At 36.7% G+C, this 22161-nt stretch overlaps 1 protein-coding gene across 13 annotated transcripts in view; it reads left to right on the top strand.

The window, feature by feature from the left end:
* FAM13B (family with sequence similarity 13 member B) overlaps positions 1–22161 on the top strand; it is a 76430-nt gene that overhangs the window by 48562 nt on the left and 5707 nt on the right. For 5 of the 13 annotated variants that reach the window (XM_026508055.4, XM_044387428.3, XM_026508053.4 and 2 more), the window contains 10 exons: positions 5915–5979; positions 8378–8426; positions 8847–8997; positions 12011–12076; positions 13500–13710; positions 14638–14767; positions 15369–15450; positions 17320–17549; positions 18929–19012; positions 19245–19340. In XM_026508055.4, the coding sequence (XP_026363840.1) occupies positions 5915–5979; positions 8378–8426; positions 8847–8997; positions 12011–12076; positions 13500–13710; positions 14638–14767; positions 15369–15450; positions 17320–17549; positions 18929–19012; positions 19245–19340 (1164 nt within the window). Of the gene's footprint in view, positions 1–5914; positions 5980–8377; positions 8427–8846; positions 8998–12010; positions 12077–13499; positions 13711–14637; positions 14768–15368; positions 15451–17319; positions 17550–18274; positions 18899–18928; positions 19013–19244; positions 19341–22161 lie in introns of those variants that run through there. The other 8 variants (XM_048220844.2, XM_026508057.4, XM_044387431.3 and 5 more) reach the window with 4 other exon arrangements.

Below are 22161 nucleotides of genomic sequence, written 5' to 3'. Positions count from 1 at the left end.
TTCTATTCTCTTCTCTTTTCAGGTAGGCTCCACACCCAATGTGTGGCTTAAGTTCTAAATCCTGAGGTCAAGAGTTGTGCTCTACTGACTGAGCCAGCGAGGTGCCCCCTAAGTATATGTGTTGACTGAAATTGGTGTATCAGTTACCTTGTTAAGAATGCAAGAATTATTTTTTCCCCCAAAACATTATTTTTTAGAGCAGCTTTAGGTTTACAACAACCTCCCCCATTGTCACCATCACTCACCTGAACAGCACATATTTTACCAAGAATGAACCTACATTGACACATCGTAATCACTCAAAGTCTGGTTTACCTTAAAATTTATTCTTGATGTATATTTCATGGGTTTGAACAAATGTATAATGACATGTATTCATTATAATATCATACTCTGGTTTTTAAACTGCCCTAAAAATCCTCTGTGCTCTGCTCATTTCTCCCACCACCCTTGCAACCACTGATCTTTTTATTGTCTGCATAGTTTTGCCATTTCCAGAGTGTCGTATCATTGGAATTGTATAGTATGTAGTCTTTTCATATTGGATTTTTTAACTTAATAATATTCATTTAAGATTTCTTAATGTTTTCTTAATGGCTTGAGAGCTCATTTCTTTTTAGTGTTGAATTATATTCCATTGTTTCAATGTACCACAATTTATTTATCCATTCACCTACCGAAGGGCATCTTGGTTGCTTAACCAACTGCACCATCCAGGCACCCCAGATCTATAAATTTTTATATTTTATTTATTTATTTATTTATTTTTAAAAAGATTTTATTTATTTATTTGACAGAGATAGAGGCAGCCAGTGAGAGAGTGAACACAAGTAGGGGGAGTGGGAGAGGAAGAAGCAGGCTCATAGCAGAGGAGCCTGACGTGGGGCTCGATCCCACAACGCCGGGATCACGCCCTGAGCTGAAGGCAGACGCTTAACCGCTGTGCCACCCAGGTGCCCCTATAAATTTTTAAATAGGTACAATAGTTGGTAGAGTAATTTGGACTATTTTTGAGGGGTTAAAACTGAGAATCAGTTGCCTGATCAGAACTCACATCAAAATACTTGTTACTATCAATAAACTTATCACAAAATCAATTCATTTCAAGATTCTTCACAAGCTTTTATTATTGGTACCTAACAGACTTACAGTTATTTCTATCTTCCAAACACTGAGCAATTAGTGGAATGCAATCTTTTTTCAGGAGTGGAGGCCAGAAGTATTTGGGAAACTCTAGAGGACAGCCAAGAAGGAGAGAGAGATGATTGTCATTTTGACTTGTGCTATTATGAAATCTCATCAGGTTTTTTTATGTTGTTTTTTAAAGATTTACTTATTTATTTGAGAGAGAGAGAGTGTGCATGCGTGCACGCACGCGTGCCCAGCATGGGCAGGGCAGAGAGAGGGAGACTGAGTCTTAAGCAGACTGTGCTGAGTGCAGAAGCCAGGCGTGGGGCTCTGTGTCACAACCTTGAGATGAGGATCTGAGCCAAAATCAAGAATCTGATGCTTAACTGACTGAACAGGTTTTTTATTTTTCCTTAACAGGTAGAAAAATGTCTAAAACCTCTGCCGGGAAACAGTCACTTAGTAACATGTTTGTTTTGTTTTTAAATCCCAATCTCTCTCTCTCTCTCTCTTTTAATTTTTTGAAAGATTTTATTTATTTATTTATTTGAGAGAGAGAGAGAGAGAGAGCACAGCAGGGGGAACAGCAGGCAGGGAGAGGGGGAAGCAGGCTTGCTGAGCAGGGAGCCGATGCAGGGCTTGATCCCAGGACCCCGGGATCATGACCTGAGCCAAAGGCAGATGCTAAACGACTGAGCCACCCAGGCACCCCGTCTTTTTATTTTTAAAAATTGAGAGATTATTGTCATATAACATTATATTAGTTTCTTTTTTTAAAAAATATTTATTCATTTGACGGAGAGAGAGTGCATGCAGAAGCAGGGGGAGTGGCAGGCAGAGGGGGAGGGAGAAGCAGGCTCCCCATGGAGCAGGGAGCCCGATGTGGGGCTCGATCCCAGGACTCTGGGATCATGACCTAAGCTGAAGGCAGATGCTCAACCAATTGAGCCACCCATGCGCCCTAAGATTATATTAGTTTCAGGTGTACAACAATTTTCTGTGTGTATATATTGTGAAATGGTCACAATATGTAGTTAACCTCCATCATCACATAGTTAAAAAGCTTTTATACTTGTGTTGAGATTTGTAAGACCTACTCTCAGTAACATTTATATTTACAATACAGTATTATTAGATATAATCACTAAGCTATACATTATATCCCTATGTCTTATTTGTTTTATTATTGGAAGTTTGTACCTTTTGACAACTTTGACCCATTTTGCCCACCCCTAAGTCCCTGTCTCTGGCAACAAACAATTTGTTCTTTGTATCTATGACGTTGTTTTTGTTTTGTTTTTTAGATGTCACATGTGAGATCATGTGACATCGATCTTTCTCTGTCTGACTTAATTCGTTTAGCATAATGCACTCATGGTCCATCCATGTTGTGACCAATGGCAGGATTTCCTTTTTTATGGCAGAATAATACTCCATTGTATAAATATATGCACTACATTTTCTTTTTCCATTCATCCATTGGTGGACACTTAGGTTGTTATCATGTTTTGGTTATTATAAATAATGGCAATGAACGTGGCGCACAGTTATCTTTTTGAAGTAGTGTTTTTGTTTCCTTTGGATAAATACCCAGAAGTGGAATTGCTGATAATCATGTGTTCTAGTTTTAATTTTTTGAGGAACCTCCATACTGCTTTCCATAGTGGCTGGCTCAGTTTACATTCCTACTAACATTGCACTCTGTTTCCCTTTCTCTACATCTTCTCCAGCACTTGTTATTTCTAGTCTTTTTGATAATAGCCTTTCTGACAGGTGTGAGGTGCTATCACCTTTGATTTGCATTTCTCTGATGATTAGTGATGTTGAGCACCTTTTCGTGTACTTTTTGACCATGTGTATATGTTGGAGAAATGTCTGTTCAGGTCTTCTGCCCATTTTCCCCCCCTCTGCCCATTTTTAAATCCAATTGTTTGTTTTTTCCTATTGAGTTGTATGAGGTCTTTTTCTTTTATACATTTTGGATATTAACTCACTGTCAGATATATTGTGCGTCTTTTGGTTTATTTTGTTTTTGTTTTGTTTTTGAGAGATCATGAGTGCATGTACTTGATCAGGGCAGAAGGAGCCAGAGAGAATCGCAAGCAGGCTTCATGCCCAGCACAGAGTCTGACATGGGGCTCAATCTCATGATCCTGAGATCGTGACTGGAGCTGAACTCAAGAGTTGGATGCTTAACCTCAGCGACTGAGCCACTCAAGCACCCCTGTCAGATACATTGTTTGCCAATATTTTCCCATTCAGTAGGTTGCCTTTTCATTTTGTTGATGGTTTCCTTTGCTGTGGAGACCGACTTACACATTAATCGATGGAAGAAATTGGCTTACATTGAAGTATACTTAATAAACTGTTTAGTAAGGGTTTACTAAGTGAAATGTGTGGAATGGAGTGGGGGTATTTAGCTTATTTAAAAGAAGTAACTAGTATGTTTGAGGAATACTAGGCGGGTGGAGATGGGGAGATGCAGAACTAAACAGTGTGGAAGCATCAGTAATGGATGGATAAGGAATGGGGGGGGCACAGAAATTACTGGAAATGCCCATTAGGCTTTAATTAGCTCCTGGCATTTAGCCCTGACAGCCCCTGAACATTGGCAATAGGATTATACTGCAGCTGCTGCTCCCACGAGTGTTGCCGCCACCACCACCACCGTCACCACCACCAGCACCAAAGCTCTCTTGCTTACCTTAGTGGGGACCAGAACACCTTACACTTTCTTTCGAGGACCCTGATGGTTTTGGGGAAGGGAGGGGAGAGTATGGGCTGTTTGCCAGCTGATAATTTAGAAAAAACAAGCTCTTTCTCCCCATATACAAAGGAATGATGTTTTGTGTAGAGTGAATTCTGAGGAAGCAAAACATACTTTAGCTTCTCAAAAAAGTATTGTTTATTTCCATGTCTGTTAAATTTGAAGTCTGGATATACTTTAGCCTGACCCTAATACCTCTAAATTTTTTTGCCCTGGGGCATAATGTAGAAGATAACTCTGCACCTTACTCTGAATTTCAGAGTGTATCAGTGTATCAGCCTTTGTCTTCTGTTACTGCATCTTTTATGTTGCCTCCAATTGCCTTTTTTTTTTTTTAAACTACTTTTCAGTATTCATTTTAAGAATTATGTTGCCTACAGGCGCTCAGGTCATGATCTCAGGGTTGTGGGATTGAGCCCTTTATCGGGCTCCCTGCTGAGCGGGGGGGCATCTGCTTCTCCCTCTGCTCCCCCCCCCCCCAGTTGTGCTTGCATGCTGTCTCTCTCTCCAATAAATAAATAAAATTTAAAAAAAATTATGTTGCTTAAATCTGGCTAGAAAGTATGTGGGTATTACATCAGTCTTTATATTTGTTTCATTTATTTCATAGTATAATGAATTGTAGGTTAAATTAGAGTTGGTGATATAATAATATGCTTTTATAATGAAACTTCTAAGCTATTTCTTTTAATTCTCTCATAGTAACTGTAAGATAGGCAAGTAAATGATTGTTGTTCTTATATTTGTGATAGGAAAGGTTAGAGCTGGGACTTCAACCTGGTTCTTTGAATGAAACACCAAGACTTATTTTGAATATTGGGTCTAGTAATGATTATTTCATGAGCCCATATTTAAGAACGTAAAGTTATATATATTCTAGACAGAAAGGTTGCTGAAGTCTGATGTGTAGATCAGTGGTTCTCACAGTTTGAGTCTCAGGACCTTTTGATACTCTTAAAAGATACTGAGTATCCTGGAAGGGTTTTGTTTACATAGGTATATTTATCAATATTTACCACATTAGAAATTAAAATTGAAAAATTAGAAAATGTTTATTAAATTCACTCAAGGTACTGTAAATATGGTTGTTTTTTAACTTAATAAAAAGCTGTATAAAACATTTTGTACTCTGAGGAATGGTATTGTTTTACATATTTACAAATATTGTTAATGCTTGTCTGACTTAATAAAAGTCAAGATGGATTTTCATACCTGCTTCTGCATTCAGTCTGTTGCCATAGGTTGTTTTGTTTGAAGTGCTTGCAGACAATTCATCCTCACAGAGATATATAGTTGGAAAAGGGAGAAGTAATTTAATAGCTTTTTCCAGATAATTATGAACTGTCTTCATATTAAAACTGGACAAGTGGTAGTTTCTTAAGAATCCAACCATCTGTTGATTTCAGAGGTGATCATCAGAAACATTGAGAAGTTTACCTAATTTGCAGTAAGGCACAAGGATAATTATATTAGACTCAGTGAGTATCTGTTTGGGGAAGGAATAGTGATGGGATGGTGTCACTGAACTCATTAGAAAATAGGGGGAGTGTTTGCATGTGTTTTTGAGGTTTACGGTTGTTATTTCAAATGTAATAAAGGGATCTGGTGAACCAAATGATTCCTCTGTTACCTGCTAGGAAGTTACCAACTTAACATTGTTGTGGCTGAGAAGAAAGAGAAGGAGCAGTTGGCAGGTGGGACCATATGGCTCTCCTTTTTGGAGGAAGAAATCCTAAGGATGGAAAAGGAATGGGATAGTAAGAGCAGTACCTAATAGTGTAGTGAGAATGCAGGGTCTCCATTTTGTACACACGCACACACATGCACACGCCTCAAGTTTTGAGAAAGATAAATTACTGTCTTTAAAAAGAGATGCCAACACCTATAACTATTATGAAGAATTAAAAGGGGGCATTTGACTAACTTGCAATCTAATATCGTAATTTAGGTTGGAAACTTCCTGTCATACCTGAGTATTGGGAGCTCCATTAATATAGCGGTGGTGTTCTTTTTTGTCAGTCTGTAGGTATACTGTTAGAGCCATGCAGTGACCACGGTGATAGCGAAGATGGCTGTCTTGAGGGGTAAGCATTTTCTTTCATTACTCATTAATCGTTTTGAGAATTGGAGCCCTTTACAGATTTGGGGGTGAGATTTTTAGATGAATTTATCCATTATAACATACATTTTCGATTATCTAAAAAGCCAACTTCTTATTTTAATGGTAAACGTAAAGCATATTCATAAGTATTCAGAGGGGCTACAGGTTCAGACAGACATTAGGTATAACTTGGAAAACATACAGAGGGAAGAACAGAGCCTTCTTGGAGACACTCCAAACTTTCAGTTGATTATAGAAAAATTGGGAATTTATTGATATTCTGAATATGCCTTTCAGTGAGTTAATTCATAGTCTTAGAACCATGGATAACTAACTGAAAGATTATAGCATATTTGCTTTATCAAATTTGTACAGAATATTTTTGTTCCCTCTCCAGCTTCTCCTTGGTGTATCCTAGTATATCTTACGCAATTTGTGTTTGTTTACCTCCTTGGCCAGCAAAAATGGGAGGGAGATACTGAGGCAATGAGTATTTCAGCCATATGTAGTCTCCATAGATACTTGATGATACAGTCCCTTTGAGCATAAGCTTTCTAGAATGTTTTTTTTTTTTTTTAAAGATTTTATTTATTTATGTGACAGAGAGACAGCCAGTGAGAGAGGGAACACAGCAGGGGGAGTGGGAGAGGAAGAAGCAGGCTCCCAGCGGAGGAGCCTGATGTGGGACTCGATCCTGGAACGCCAGGATCACGCCCTGAGCCGAAGGCAGACGCTTTAACGACTGCGCTACCCAGGCGCCCCAGCTTTCTAGAATGTTTTAAGTAGCTGAGTAGGTTTTGGTTCCTGTTACCCTTTTTCTGATTCTTTGAGACATTGCCAAGCAGTGTATTATAACTTTCTTAAGAAAAATTATTTGATATTCAGGAAACAGATTTGTAATGAATGCAGACTAGATTGTAAATACTGAGGATTCTCAAACATTACTGATGTGGTGATAGCTTGTTGGCAAGGGTAAACTCGTGTTAATGCCATTGTCTCTCTTAATTGTGATAGGAAACTTGTTCTCTGAGGGTAAGTAAATTCTTTGGAGCCATGTCTCTGGAGTGTCTCCATACTCTGAAGGTCCACAGATTTCCTGCTTACAGCAGTTCCTTGTGCTTCCTTTCAGGAGGCAGGAATGATCCTCTTCCAGCCCAGGGAGTATTGGAGCTATGGGCTGAAGATATAAGATAAACAGGCATCCCCAGAATGATGACATCTGGATTTGGTAGAACAATAAGGATCCATTTAGTGAGGACTCAATCTTTTTGGAAAAGCTCTTTCCTCTTCAACTTGTGTATAGGTTAGCAAACTTGTTTCTAGATCCAAAGAGTTCCTTGGTTAGATGGATTACATTTTGCATGCTTAACACTCATGTTTCTCAAATTTAGGTGATTGGGTCTTTTGTAGTCTCAAGGCAGAATGTAGCTCATTCCACCATTTGCTCCCACTCTAAGCAAGGGAAGGCCTTTGAGCTTGCCAGGGAATTTAGTTCATTTCTTTTGCTCAGCAAGAATAAGGTATTTATGCGTATGAGGAGATGTCTTGCCGTAGGTAGATCAAGACCTGTCATCTGGGTGCACACTGTTAAGGCAGGGTGGAAGCAGTGTCTGTGTGTACCATTGTAAACTGCCACCATATCTCTGGAGAGAAGAAATTTCCCACAGTAGGTATGTTGATAACCTACTGTAATATCAGATGCTCTGTTGACTGGTCAAATAGGGAGAGATCATTTGTGACAGCTTGCTCTAATATTTGTTCTAAATAGGGGTTTATTTTTATGGGGGGGTATAAGAGGTGAATTGAAATTTTTAAAAATTTCCTTTTTACATGTTACCATTATGTTTTGAGGAAGGAGAAGTTTAGAAATAGTAATCTTGTTCTGATTGTGATAGAACACAATCAGATTTGAAATATAGGAACATAAAAAAAAATATATAGGACCATCGCTATACCTTTAAAAAAATCTTCTTTAAAAGAAAAAAAAAATCCCAGAGTGGGGGATAATAAAGCTATTTGGTTAAAACTAATATTTACTTTACAAAATCTTTTCCATTATACATTCAACACTCTTGATTTCTATTTATTGTGGATTTTAATTTTACTTTTAAAATGTTTTTCTTTTGGAGGGGGTGGTTATGTGGGAGGGTGGCAAATGTTACTTAATTTTTCTAAACTTGAAGTAATTCTGTGGATCTTTTCAGTAGTGTGTGATTTTCAGATATAGGGCTCCAAAGAATGGGCATATGTCCAGTTGTCATTTTCTTCTCTCACATTCTAAATGCTAACTATATGGGGAAGAGAGGAATCTAGGTAAGAAATGTGCAATGATAGTAACCTACTTATTCCTAAAAGACTAATAACTATACTTGTATTTTTAGGAAAGAATATGTGTCATTTGACAGTGATACATTGTCACACTTGATTCTGGTAAGATCTTTTTCTTATGGTTTTTACAAATTTGACTAAGTTTAACCTACCAAATATTATATCTGGCCTTTAACTCTTGGGTTGAATAGGTTTACAGGAGATGTAAATACAGGTTCTCTTACCAGATATTTTACAGTTCAGAGCGGCTTAATTTGTCACTTTTGGTTACAAGTAACTTGGTTATAAAAACATTTTTCTGAATTTGGCATCCAAACTTTGTCTTCCAGTAGTACATATTATAAAACTGCAAATGTATGTTTGAAAATAGTTTGGATGGTGGGAGTGGGAGAGCTGAGTATGTATATAGGCACAGTAGTACACTAATAGAGACGATACAAGGATATATGCTGCTTGTTTTTAATTAAGCTGAGTGAGAAAAGCTTTGTGGTTGTGAAATGTATTCTTTATTTTAAAATACAGGATTCTAGTAGCAAGATATGTGATTTGAATGCCAACACTGAATCAGAAGTGCCAGGAGGTCAAAGTGTTGGTGTTCAAGGGGAAGCAGCATGTGGAACCCAAATTCCACATTTAGATCTGAAGAATGTTTCTGATGGTGATAAATGGGAAGGTAATTTTAGCCACACATTATTTTCCTGATACTGTTATTTGTACCTGAAAACACCTAAAGCAATAATGAGACTACTGCTCTTTTCTGGACAACCTTAATTCATTTTGACTTTCTGTTCTCTCTTTCATCTAAGAGGAGTGAGTGAGTGTTGTTACTCAGATGCACTAATGAGATTGTAGGGCAACTATCTCATGTGAACTAGAAGTTCTTATCTGATCCATTAGCTTTGAAGATGAAGTTAGAACTGATTAAAAGAGTAAAATCCCCCAGGATAGGCTTTTGTTAATTGTTAAACCAGGTGCTATTTCCCAGTCTTTGGAAATCTCATATGTTAGGCCTTGGGGATCTCACCACTTTAAACAGAGGGTTTACATGTAACCACATTTCCTTTATGATCATCAGGAAGCCTTTTTTTTTTTTCCCCTCTAAAATGATCTTTGAAGGCATTTCTAAGCAAACACTGTACCATATCCCCACATCTGTGTATTAAATGATATAAGCATGGGAACAGAGTCCTAACAGTTTTTACAAAGGAGAAAAATTTAAATTTAAAAAGCAAGCCACCTGTGTATATATATTTGTCAGAACTCAGCAAATGTGTACTTAAGACTTGTATTTCATTGTATATGAGTTTTTCTTTTTTTAATCAAAAGATGCAAAACCTAAATAAATATCGAACTCCAGTGAATGATTTGCATGCGGAAGTGTTTATAGGGAAGTATATCATTACCTGCAGTTTACTTTGAAATCCATGAAAAAAAATAAGATGGTTAATGGGATGAATAAATGTTAAAAAGCAAGTATAGTAAAATGTTAATTGTTGAATGTAGGTGATTGGGGTATGGATGTTCACTGTAAAATTTTTTCAATTTTACTGTGTACTTATAAACTTTCAAATGTTGGGGCTGGGGGAGTGGAAGCCAGCAACAAATTTGAATTTAGGAGTCCTGTATCATACACCTTCCTAGGTAAAGAGACATTGAGACATCTTAGGAAATCTTCCAAGTTACTTATTTGTTCACTTGGATGAAGTTCCCTTGGTTATCTCACCTTTGGCAAGTTAGCTGATTGACATACAGCGGTGATAAGAATTGCAGTGCTAATACCACAGGCTCCTTTTGCTACCTCAAGTCTACTCATTTGATCACAATTGGAGTTTATTTATTTATTTTTGAAGGTATAGCCAATTTTTTTTAAAGCCCCAACCAAGTCATTGTCTGTGCCAATCTTTATTGCTGTCTCTCCACCCCCCTTCTTCTTCTTCTTTTTTTTTTTGTTCTAGATGTTTGGCATGCCTACTGGCATATTATGTTTCTTAACTTAGACTAAATCAGGTAGTTGTCTTTCTTTTGCTTTGTTCTGGGTTATTTAGGATGTTTGGAATTTATGAAGATGCTCCCCAGAATTAGGGGATATGTTAGCATCTGGTGGTAGTAAAAATCAACCATCCCGTTCATTTATTTATCCTCACATAGTCACTGAAAAGAAGTGGTGGTCAACAGAGCATCCCTAGAGCCGGCCGCAGTAAGAGAGGAGTCTCTGAAAGATGAGGCTGAGATTCTGACAGAGGGCTGATGTTTCTCCCTTTGGAGGATGCAGATAAATAGCCCCTCATAATTGTTGGCCTGGGCGTTCTGATCTTAAGTTTTAAGCATAGAAGAGCACTTGTTTTCCATTGTCTGAGGAGATAGAACTTTGTGTGTTCAGCTTCAGCCTTCTGGAGGCTTACCTAAAGCGAACTTAATGCCAGGCTCACTGTTTTCCTGTCAGAATCCTCCCCTTACAGCTTGTGGTACAAAAAGAAAGTAACTATAGACCTCTGATTTTCAGTGCCTCAGCTCACCTGTTATAAACCTGGCTCAACAGCTGTGACAAATCCACATAGGCCTCCTGCAGGCTTTTACAGGAATAACTTTCAGTAACTTTCAGAGAGCACGTGGTAGTAGACATTTGAGTGAACTTCTCAGCCATGAACCTGTATGTGCTTGGAAGAGTGGCTGTTAGCAGACTATGTTGTTCCTTCCAACTTTGCCACCAATACAAAGATTGATTTTCTATATCTAGGAATTAGGATATTCTTTTTTTTTTTTTTTTTTAAAGATTTTATTTGTTTATTTGACAGAGATAGAGACAGCCAGCGAGAGAGGGAACACAAACAGGGGGAGTGGGAGAGGAAGAAGCAGGCTCATAGCAGAGGAGCCTGATGTGGGGCTGGATCCCATAACGCCAGGATCACGCCCTGAGCTGAAGGCAGACGCTTAACCGCTGTGCCACCCAGGCACCCCTAGGAATTAGGATATTCTAATGAAAGTCTTCCTTAAGGGGCCAAATTACTTTAGACCCTAGATACCTTGGAATCAGAGACCTACCTTGTTTGATGTGACTCTTAAAAGAGAAGTGGGGTCACTCCAAATAGAAGTCCACCTCCCTCTTCCTTAGTATGAGGGTTTTGTGTTTTGTATTGCTCAAAGGATAGTCAGCAGAATGCAGTTGGCAAGCAGGTAGCACATGTCCACCAGCAGTATGAATTTGTAGCAGCCGATCAAAAGGTTTTGGCTTTTAATAGAAGTGGGCAATATCTTTCCTTCAGATTCTCTCCTGCTAAAACTCTTGAATAAAATACAAGTACGATCTTTTCAAAGAGCAAACTAAGGGAGATACTTTTCTGTCAAATGAATTAAATTGAAAAGTTTCAAACAGTACTGGGTAAAAAGTTTCCATTTCTTCAGTTTTATGTTTGAGTTTTAATAAAACAGCACTACTTTGATTTTTTTTTTTTTTTTTTTTTTTTTTTTTTTGCCGTGCTTGCTGAAATGGAAATACATGTTTGTGTTTGTTTTTAAAGTTTGGTTAGTAGTAATTTCTTTGAATAAAGTTTTTGAGCAGAACGCCTAACTGGTTTTAGGGAAATGTTTTTGGTATCTTTGGCTTTGTGTTAGTTATGTGTATGGTTTGTTCTGACTGTGCTGTGTGTTCACTTTAGTATTTTTTGCCATTTTTTCCATTTTATTAGCGTCATGCCCTATCACTTTTCCCCTCATTGATTTCAAAACAATGCATCTGCAGAGAGATGGGGAGGGTAAGTATGGTTCACCATAGTTTAGTTTTTTGCCTTTTGATGGTTCACTTTGTTTGCCTTTTGATGAGCCCTTCTCCTGCTGTCCCCATATATTAGGAAAATTGTTCTGGGTCAAAAATGATACCCAGAAATAATTGTTTTTGTTACTTCTCTCTTAAAACAGGTGATTTCTCAAAAAATGTTTATTACCAGTTATTTGCTGGGAAGCAGGTACAAGGGTTGCTTTGGAAATCACTTTATTGCTGGGCTTAATGTGGGATTGCACGCTTTGTACCCAATTTTTAGTTATCAGATTGATCTGGGCTTTAAAAACTAACTAAATTATGTTCTTATTACCCTGGAAAAATTATGTAATGCTTTAAATTGCTAATATATGAAGTTAAACTAAATTACTAAAGTAGCAATCCTTAGCTATTGTGTGAAGAAAAAGAAAACAGCAGTCTTGATTTTTGACACTGTCAAGCCATCTTTGCATCCAAAAATACTTAAAAACTTACTTTTGCTATGGTTAATAGTTGTATATCAAAGTTTTAAATTGTAGTATAAAGTTAATGTGTTGATGGAAAAGTTTTTCCCCCTTTTGGATTCCAGTGGTACTTGTATTTTTGTATTTGGAGTGTATTTGTGGATTGTACGTTTATCTGTATGTGTTCTGTATGTAATCAGACCTTACATGGGCACAGACATCAACTATATTGACGTGGGTTCATTTGAGAACATACAGGTTAACTCCAGTAAGATAAGTGTGCTTAAGGTCTAGTGCTGTTAAATTTTGTCTTGATAATACTGTTGAGTGTTTAATTACTAAGATATATATTAAACATAGAAATCCTGTAATTTAAAAAAAAGAAATCCTGTAATAGACAATAACAACCATAATTTAATGTTAGAGGCCAGGTGCTGTCAGGTGAGTTAGCTGCTCATTTGGAAATGTTAAGAATTCCTTTGGGGTCAGAGAGCTCCATTTGGCGAGTGTTGTGAATAGCACGGGGAATAGCTTACTTCTGCTTTTAAGATAGTCACTTGACAGTGAGTGATAGTTTGTTTATTCACCTGGCAGCTATTGAGGTTTCGTGTTTACTATTTATAAAACAGCACTTGAAAAATAATATCTAATATAACTTTATAAAGATCTTGACAGTGTCCTTTCTTGCTTTGTGACTGGGTTCAGAAATTTAAGATATAACTCTTTATGGGAAAATAGAACTCTGAGCTAAAAAAAAAAAAGCATAGAAAATTAAAAGCTATAGTAAGCTTTACGAAGATCCTGTATCCCTTGTTTTATTTAAAGTATATAATAAATATTACATGAACCACCACATACTGATATGATTTAAAGAAAATACAGCTGATAATTGTGTGACTTTTTTTTCTATGTGGAACCAAGAGACCCATGGTACTATTCTTTGTGTTTGTTTTACAGAGCCATTTCCTGCTTTTAAGTCTTGGCAGGAAGACTCTGAGTCTGGAGAAGCTCAGCTCTCTCCACAAGCTGGAAGAATGAATCATCACCCCCTGGAAGAGGACTATCCTCCAGTATTATCACATCGTAGTTTAGATTTTGGGCAAAGCCAGCGTTTCCTACATGATCCAGAAACACTGGATTCCTCATCTAAGGCACTTTCTTTTACTAGGTACATTATTTTTATATACTTAGGAGAGGCGAGTCTTATTATGCCACCAGATCCTTTGAAAGGTTTAATCCTCCAGACCTGCAGTTCCAAGCTTTTCCCCCTGTATAATGAAAAACTTTTTGTACTTTCTTGGAGAGGGCTTGTAAATTCTGAGTTCATTGAGGTATAGAGGTTTGCTTTCTAATAGACATTTCCTCACAGCGTACAGAATCATTTTTTCACCTATGACTGAAATACAGAACTCTGGAAGGGAAGCAGCAAGTGGAATTCACCAATTCCTAATGTTTCTATTGTCAACACTTTAAATCGATTATAAATGTCAAAACCTTTCCTTTGCAGTTTGAACACAAAACTAATTCTGAGCTGCTGGACATCTTTGTTTCTTTTCTGCCTTTGTCCAAACAACTTTTGAGTGATTATACATTGTTTTCAACAGTACTTATGTTAGCTAATGGTGTGGTCTCTAAAACTATAGTGTAAGGTTTGGTTTTGGTTTTGTGTTTTTTTGTTTTTTTTACACTACCTATCCTTTAGTGTTAGGGACTTAATTTTTACTTTAAAGATTTGCTTCTTGGAAGTGGCATTGTTATATCAGGGTGGTAAGAGTCATAGCGTCAGTAACTTGAAAAAAATTTTTTTGACCAGGTAACTTCTTTAGTTTTTTTTGAAATATAATTGACCTACAATATTCTCTTACTTTCAGTGTGCCTTTCTGGCTCAGTCGGTAGAGTGGGCAACTTTTGATCTCACGGTTGTAGGTTCAAGCCCCACTATGGGTATAGAGCTAACTTAAAAATAAAATTAAAAAAAATTCTGTTCATTTCAGGTGTACATCATAGTTTTGTACATTGAAATGAACCCCATGATAGGTCTAGCTACCATCTGTAATAACTTGAAATTTTAGCTAACACTCTTGTTTTAATTCAGGATTCGAAGATCATCCTTCAGTTCAAAAGATGAAAAAAGAGAAGACAGAACACCGTATCAGTTGGTCAAGAAACTTCAGAAAAAAATTAGACAATTTGAGGAACAGTTTGAAAGGGAAAGAAACAGTAAAGTAAGTTTGTAGCATTGTCCAGGGTTTGGTAGATCTGTTGGAACTGGGAGGAGTTTCTTTGGAGAGCATTAGTCCATCTCTTTCCTTAAATAATGAAGTTGAGGTGTGCGGAGAAGTAGTGATCATGTAGATCTGAAATGATATAGATCCTAAGCTGCCTCATTTCCAGGCCAGTATTGTTACCAGTGCATCTTTATATTTCAATTGGTAAAAAAGCTTTTATAATTTTTAAAGGAAATACTTTACATTGACAAATCACATTAATGCTGTTTCTGCTTCCTCAAAAACCACAAAAAGCAAGGGGGAACGGGAAGGAAGGGATGGGACGGAGGGGGAAAGATATTTAATAATTAGAACATGTGAAGTGGCGAGAATCCTATACTTTGAATCAGAAGACCTGTATTCAAATGTGACTGTCGTCAGTTGCTAGATTCTGCTCTGAGAGAGCTTTACTTGATATCCTGTTCTGTCTACTTCAAATAAGGTAAGATGAAGTAAGGATTGAATGAAATCTCTGTTTTGGGAACTGTAAAATATTATTTGGGCATCAATTAACAATTACCGCTTACCACAGAGGTATCCGTGTTCCTTAATTTTTTAGCCCTCCTACAGTGATATTGCAGCCAATCCAAAGGTATTAAAATGGATGACAGAGCTTACCAAACTGCGGAAGCAAATTAAAGGTAGAAAATTTATCGTTTTTATAATATGTTTGCTTTAAACAGTATTATTATAGTATTCTCATTATTACATGAGAATTGTATAAGTAATAATTCTATGACATGAATTAATAGAATTATTCTATGAGAATTATGGTTATAATTTTAAATCTGAGACGCTGTTTGGCAAAAATAAAGGTTTCCTTTTGTTCCTTTATTAGTTATGGTCAAAGTTGTAGTACTGTATTCTTCCATATGTCTTTCTGGTGTTTCTATTGGTAATATTCTTTTGAAAAGCGCCCTTAGACGTATTGCATGGTGCACTGGGTGTTATATGCAAGTAATGAACCATGGAACTTTACATCAAAAACTAGGGATGTACTGTATGGTGACTAACATAATATAATAAAAAAAATTATTATTAAAAAAAAAGAAAAGTGCCCTAGATTATATATTCATAGGGGATATTAAAAAGTTTATCTGAAAAACAGTTAAAATATTAAGCAGTTTTGTTTTTTGGTAGGTATTTCATTAAGAATTTTTTGATGGGTATGTAATCTAAGACTATCATAATAAACTGTTTATACCGTAGAGACTAAAAACAGTAGGTCTTCTTTAAATAAAAACTAGGTCTGTGTTATTGGGTATTGGCTCAGTACAGCAGCTGCTAAGTTCTATTTACTTCATGGGTGTTTAATCACCATGCTTTTTAGTAATTGTTAATACTTAAAAAATTATCTGTACCAACTATGGGTTTATAATCTGGAGCATCACATTTTGGTATATTCATTTGAATTTATTCAACAAAATTTTTCTATCATTAAGTACCAAGTACTTGTAGATACCTGAGCCTACAGCAGTGGATAAGACAGTGTCCCTGTTGTCATTGAGTTTACATCCCTGTGGTTAAAATAAGTTTCCTTACCTCTTTAGAATTTCCCCCTATAATTCTATTAAGGATTTTCTTGTTTAATGCCAGTTTCCAACCATTTGTGAAAATCATTACCTTGAATGTGTTACTGATGGGTGTATTAAATTGACAAGCATTAGTCTCTTAACTAATTTTCCAATTTTCTTCCACTTTTATTGTCTCACAGTTCATTCTCTGCATAGCAGCCAGGATTATCTTTTAAAAAACTCTGTTAACTATCTTCAAAGCCTTCAGTGAGCTTCCCTTTTAACTTCGAATAAATGTCTAACAATGGGGAGGACGTAGTGATCTTGTAGATCTGAGATTATATAGATCCTTAGCTGCCTCATTTCCTTGCCTACTGTGCCCTTAGCCCATTTTATCACATTCCACTCTTCTCTTCCTTAAACATGCCTTGCTTCAGGGCCTGTGCACTGGCTATTGCTTCAACTGGGGAGGAATGCTGTTCCCCTAAATCTTCTATTGTCCATTTGCTGCTGCTGCTTCCGTGTTCACCTAGGATGTCCCCATCTCAGAAAGTCCTTTTTCAGTCCATTAAATGTAGTTGTTCTTCCTAAAGTACCTTCCTTTTAGCACTGTGACACCATCCTGTGTTCTCTTCTTTATAGCACTTAGCATTCTTTGAAATTATTTTATGAATCTGGTTACTTGGTTTCTGGTTTTATTTCCTTGAATATATGCTCCATGAGAACAGGGACTATGTCTCTTTGTTAACTACTGTATCACCAATGCTTACCAGAGAATCTTACTTTATGGTAAGGCTTTCTATGAATTATCATTGAAAGAATGAATGGTATAGCTTGCCATATATAGAATTTCAGTATTTCATATAACCTTGAAATAACTGAGCCTTTGTGCTGTTAATGTCCACTTTCCTGTTGTATATCTTGCTTATTATTCCTTTACATCCTTAGCAAAATCATTATTACTGATCTGTTTGTCCTCTTGGTTCTGAAATGTAGATGCAAAACACAAAAGCTCTGATGGAGAATTTGTACCTCAGACACGCCCACGTAGTAACACTCTTCCAAAAAGCTTTGGCTCTTCTCTAGACCATGAAGATGAAGAGAATGAAGATGAATCCAGGGTCATTCAGAAGGAGAAGAAGCCATCTAAGGAAGCAACACTTGAACTTATTCTGAAAAGACTGAAAGAAAAACGTGTTGAACGGTGTCTTCCAGAAGATATCAAAGTAATCTTGAGCTGTGCTTTTTGCCCAGACTAGCCTTTAGAGTCCCTGAAAAAAAATAATTACCCCAGTGGCATAGAGAGAGATGTGTAGTAATCTTACTGGCCTGAGTCTGCTCCCTAGGTTTGTAGGTAAACAACATGTTTTTATCTGCACACCAGAAATGGCCAGTCTTTCTGGGAGTGCGTCACAATAGTAAAACGAAGGAGCACCTAGCTGGCTCAGTTGGTAGAGCATGTGACTCTTGATCTCGGGGTTGTGAGTTCTGAGCCCCGCATTGGGTATAGAGATTACTTTAGAAATAAAATCTTAAAAAAAAAAAAAAAAAGTTAGTTTTACTAGAATCCTGATCTGTTCATTTATATTGGAGACAGTTGGCAAGATGAATGTGTAAAGAGCCTAAACATAACTGAACTTGAATCTTGGCCTTGTATCTTAATAGTTACATGTATTGAGCTCTTAGCTTTTGCCAGGCCCTGACTCATATTATTTGCATTCTGCCCGAGTCCCTTCAACCGTCCTATGACTTATATGGATATGATAATGTCCATTAAAATACTAACAATATGGTTATTGTGAGGATTGAATAAATGAATATTTTTGAAGAACCATTACTCAAAGCCCATGCTTAGGGCAGTCCTGGTCAAAGCACTTGGCAACCCAGATTATTTATCAGATGAGGTTTGCTGGGAGAATACAGAAATGGTCTCATGTGATCTTTTGTCTAGGCAGTGATGAACCCTGATGTTCGTTCCTGTCTTGACAACAGAGTACACCTCTTTCATGATTTAAATATTGGAGTGTTTGGGGCGCTTGGGTGAGTCAGTCGGTTAAGCGTATGCCTTCAGCTTGGGTCATGATCCTGGGGTCCTGGGATCGAGCCCCTCGTCGGGCTCTCTACTCAGCAGGGAGTCTGCTTCTCCCTCTCCCTCTGCTGCTGCACCCCCTGCTTGTGCTTTCTCTCTGTCAAATAAATAAATGTAACAAACAAACAAACAAACAAATAAATAAATATTGGAGTGCTTATCTCCATTGAACGGGGTTGGATTAGAAATTTTAATCACTGCCTTCCCTCAGCTTTTCTTGTTTTTCAATTTTGCGTTAGATCAGCCAACCTCCATTCCCCTCTCTCCACCCCTTTTTCTAGAAATGATTTTGATTGGATTGGCTTTATTCAGATTCACTGTCCTAGGGTTTAAGGTGCAAGCTTGAGGTTGAAATCACAGTGTTTTACAGTTTACCCCTAGCTATCCTCCACTGGATGTACATAATCTACAGTTGTATTTGGGCTGCCTTTTCACCCTAATTATTTACATTGTGGGATTGAAGAAAATAATGATGGTGCCAATGAGAGTGTTTTGTTTTTTTCTTTTAAATTCTAGAAAATGACAAAAGATCATTTGATAGAAGAGAAAACGTCTCTCCAAAAAAGTCTTCTTTACTATGAAAGTCAACATGGAAGGCCGGTAAATGTCTCTCTTGCTAAAGAGAATTGATTTTCTACCTTAATAAAGAGCACAAATTCCTTTTGTGGCCCACATCTTCAGTGCTGATTTATAGAGCATTGTTTCCTTCATTTAGGAGATTGTCTGCTTATTTAAAATAACTTCTTAAAAATTGGGAGAAAGTCATGTTGCCTAATGTTTTCGACAATAAAAATTTCTGATGACTAGGTAATTTCCATTTTTCTTACTTTAGGTGACCAGGGAAGAAAGGCACATTGTGAAACCTCTCTATGAGAGGTACAGACTTGTAAAACAGATGCTGACAAGAGCTAGCATCACTCCTGTTCTTGTGAGTAAAGCACACAAAGATTTATCTAGTTCATTTTATCAGGACCTACCCTTTAAAAAATACTATTGTGGTGGTATATTGGAGAAATACACAGCTAAGGTAGCAAGAATTGTATTTGTAAGGTGAGGTTACTGCTTTTAAAAGAATAGGCAATTAATAATCAGTGCCTACCTACCATCTCCCAGGCACTTGTAAAAGCATTTTATGTGTGTCATTAAATGAAGAAGATGTCATTAAATCCTGACAAGTCACAACAGTTAGCAGATGATAGCCTCATTTCTCAGATGATGAAACTGGGGCTAAGGAGTGATATATGTCCAGGGTCATCTACCTTGTGGAATTAAAAAAAACCCAAAAAACATATTTCAGACCCTGGCATAGTTTGTTTCAATTTAAATTCTTGTGTTTGAAAAGACAACAGTTTTGTGATGGCTGTCATGATGATTTAAGTGCATGAGCTAATAAACTGATTTTTTTTTATTATGTTCAGCTAGCCACTGTATAGTATATCGTTAGTTTTTGATGTGTTTTTTTTAAGTTCATCTTTTTTAATGAAGTATCAAACTAATAGTTATTTACATTTGTGTACCTTTTTAGAGAAAAATGAAAACTCTAATACTTAGGTGCAAATCAAGTGCTGTCTCCAGATTAACCAATAGGTAGTAGGACTCTAGATTTCTCTCAGGCTCAAATACAAAACAGCATGTAGCCCATTCTGGACCATCTTGTTAGGAATTAATTCACTGGAAGTATGGTTTGCTTAGGCATGCAAGGTCATTTTTAGATCGATAGCCACTTGCATGGGGGTTTCTTTCGGGCTTTGACTACCTGACTACTCATTATTAGAAGGTTCACTAGCATAAAATAATAAAAAATTAAAAAAAAAAAGAAGGTTCACTTTGGCCTTCTGAGCATTTTTTATTTAACCCTCATATAAACAGATTCTTTTTAAATGGCAATTTTTTTAGTTGGTCATCCCAGCATTATTTGATTTACATATAATCAGGTTTTTTTGAACAAGGAATCCTGTATAGGTTATATTCTTTGTACATAAGACAGTTTATTTAATACAGATTTTATCCTTTGATTACAAGGCATTTTTGTGATCATTGACATATTCATAATTCAGATTCAAATAGTCTTTGAATTTCTTTATGAAAACCATTTTAGAACTCCACAGATTTGTTTTTAATAAAACTGAAGCTGTAGCAAGTATTGCTAGATCTTAAGGACTCCTAAATATGACTATCATACAGAGAAATTTGAGGTATAAAAGTTAAGCCAAGACAGTTTGGTAGGAAAGAATAATATTTTCAATAGATTACGTTGGGACAGTTGGGTATTCATATGTAAAAAAGATGAATGTAAACCCTTATCTGACACAAAATTGAACTCAGAATGGTTCACTGACCTAAATGTAAGAATTGAAACTAAAAAACTCCTAGGAAATAGAAGATTAAATCTTTGTGACCTTGAATTAGGCAGTGTTTTCTTGGATATGACACTAAAAACACTGACAAAAATAAATAAATTGCACCTAATCAAAATTAAAAAGTTTTGTGCATGAAAGGACATTTTAGAAAGTGAAAAGACAATCCACAGAATGGGAGAAAACGTTTGCAAATCACGTATCTCATAAGGGACTGGCATCTAGAATATACAAAGAACTCTTTCAGTTCAGTAATAAAAAGATTAATAACCCAATTAAAAATTGGGGAGGGGTGCCTGGGTGGCTCAGTTGGTTAAGCAGCTGACTCTTGATTTCAGCTCAGGTCATGATCTCAGGGTCCTGGGATTGAGCCCCACTTCAGGCTCTGCACTTAACTTCAGGATTCTCCTCCCTCTGCCTCTCCCCCTACTTGCTTGCTTGTGCTCTCTAAAATAAATAAATCTTTAAAAAAAAAATTGGGCAAAGGATTTGATACACATTTCTCCAGAGAAGATATATAAATAGCCATTAAATATATGAAAAGATAATCATCATTAGTAACTAGGAAATGGAAATAAAACCACATTCAGATGCCACTTTATACCGACTAGGGTATAATGCTTTAATGAGAAAAGCTAACAGTGTTGGCAGGATGTGGAGATATTGGAATGCTTACATTACACACTGCTGGTGAATATAAAATGGTGCAGCCACTTTGATAAACAGTTTGACAGTTCCTCAAAGAATTAAACATAGGGTTATCATCTGACCTCGCAATTTTCCTCCTAGATATATGCCTGAGAGAATTGAAAACATGTCCACACAAACACTTGTACACAAAAATTCATAGAAGCATCATTCATAATGGCTAAAATGTAGAAAAAAACCCAAATGTGCAGGGACTGATGGATAAACAAAATGTGGTATTTCCATGTAATGGAATATTAGCCATAAAAAAAGGAATGAAAGTACTGATACATGCTACAACGAGTAAACCTTAAGAACATTATGCTAAGCGAGAGAAGCAAAATACAAAAGGCCACATATTGTGTGATTCCATTTATGTGAAATACCCAGAATAGGCCAGCCCATTGAGACAGATTAGTGTTGGCCAAGGGGTAGGGGAGAGGGCAAATGAGTTAATAGCTAATAAGTACAGAGTTTCTTTTGGGGTGATGAGCTATTTTAGAATTAGCAGTGATGGTTGCACAACTTTATGAATATACTAAAAACCACGAAATTGTACTTAAAGGAGTGAATTTTATTGTATGTGGATTATATCTCAGTGAAACTGTTACTTTTAAAAAGGAGTTTAAAGGTGTCCTGAGACAAAAAAGTTGACAGCTTTTGTTAAAAAGGAAAATGTTCTGAATAAAATTACATGTAATACCT

The sequence above is a fragment of the Ursus arctos genome, unplaced genomic scaffold (genome assembly GCF_023065955.2).
Source record: "Ursus arctos isolate Adak ecotype North America unplaced genomic scaffold, UrsArc2.0 scaffold_5, whole genome shotgun sequence".
Taxonomy (NCBI): domain Eukaryota; kingdom Metazoa; phylum Chordata; class Mammalia; order Carnivora; family Ursidae; genus Ursus; species Ursus arctos.
This window is presented reverse-complemented; position numbering and strand designations above follow the sequence as displayed.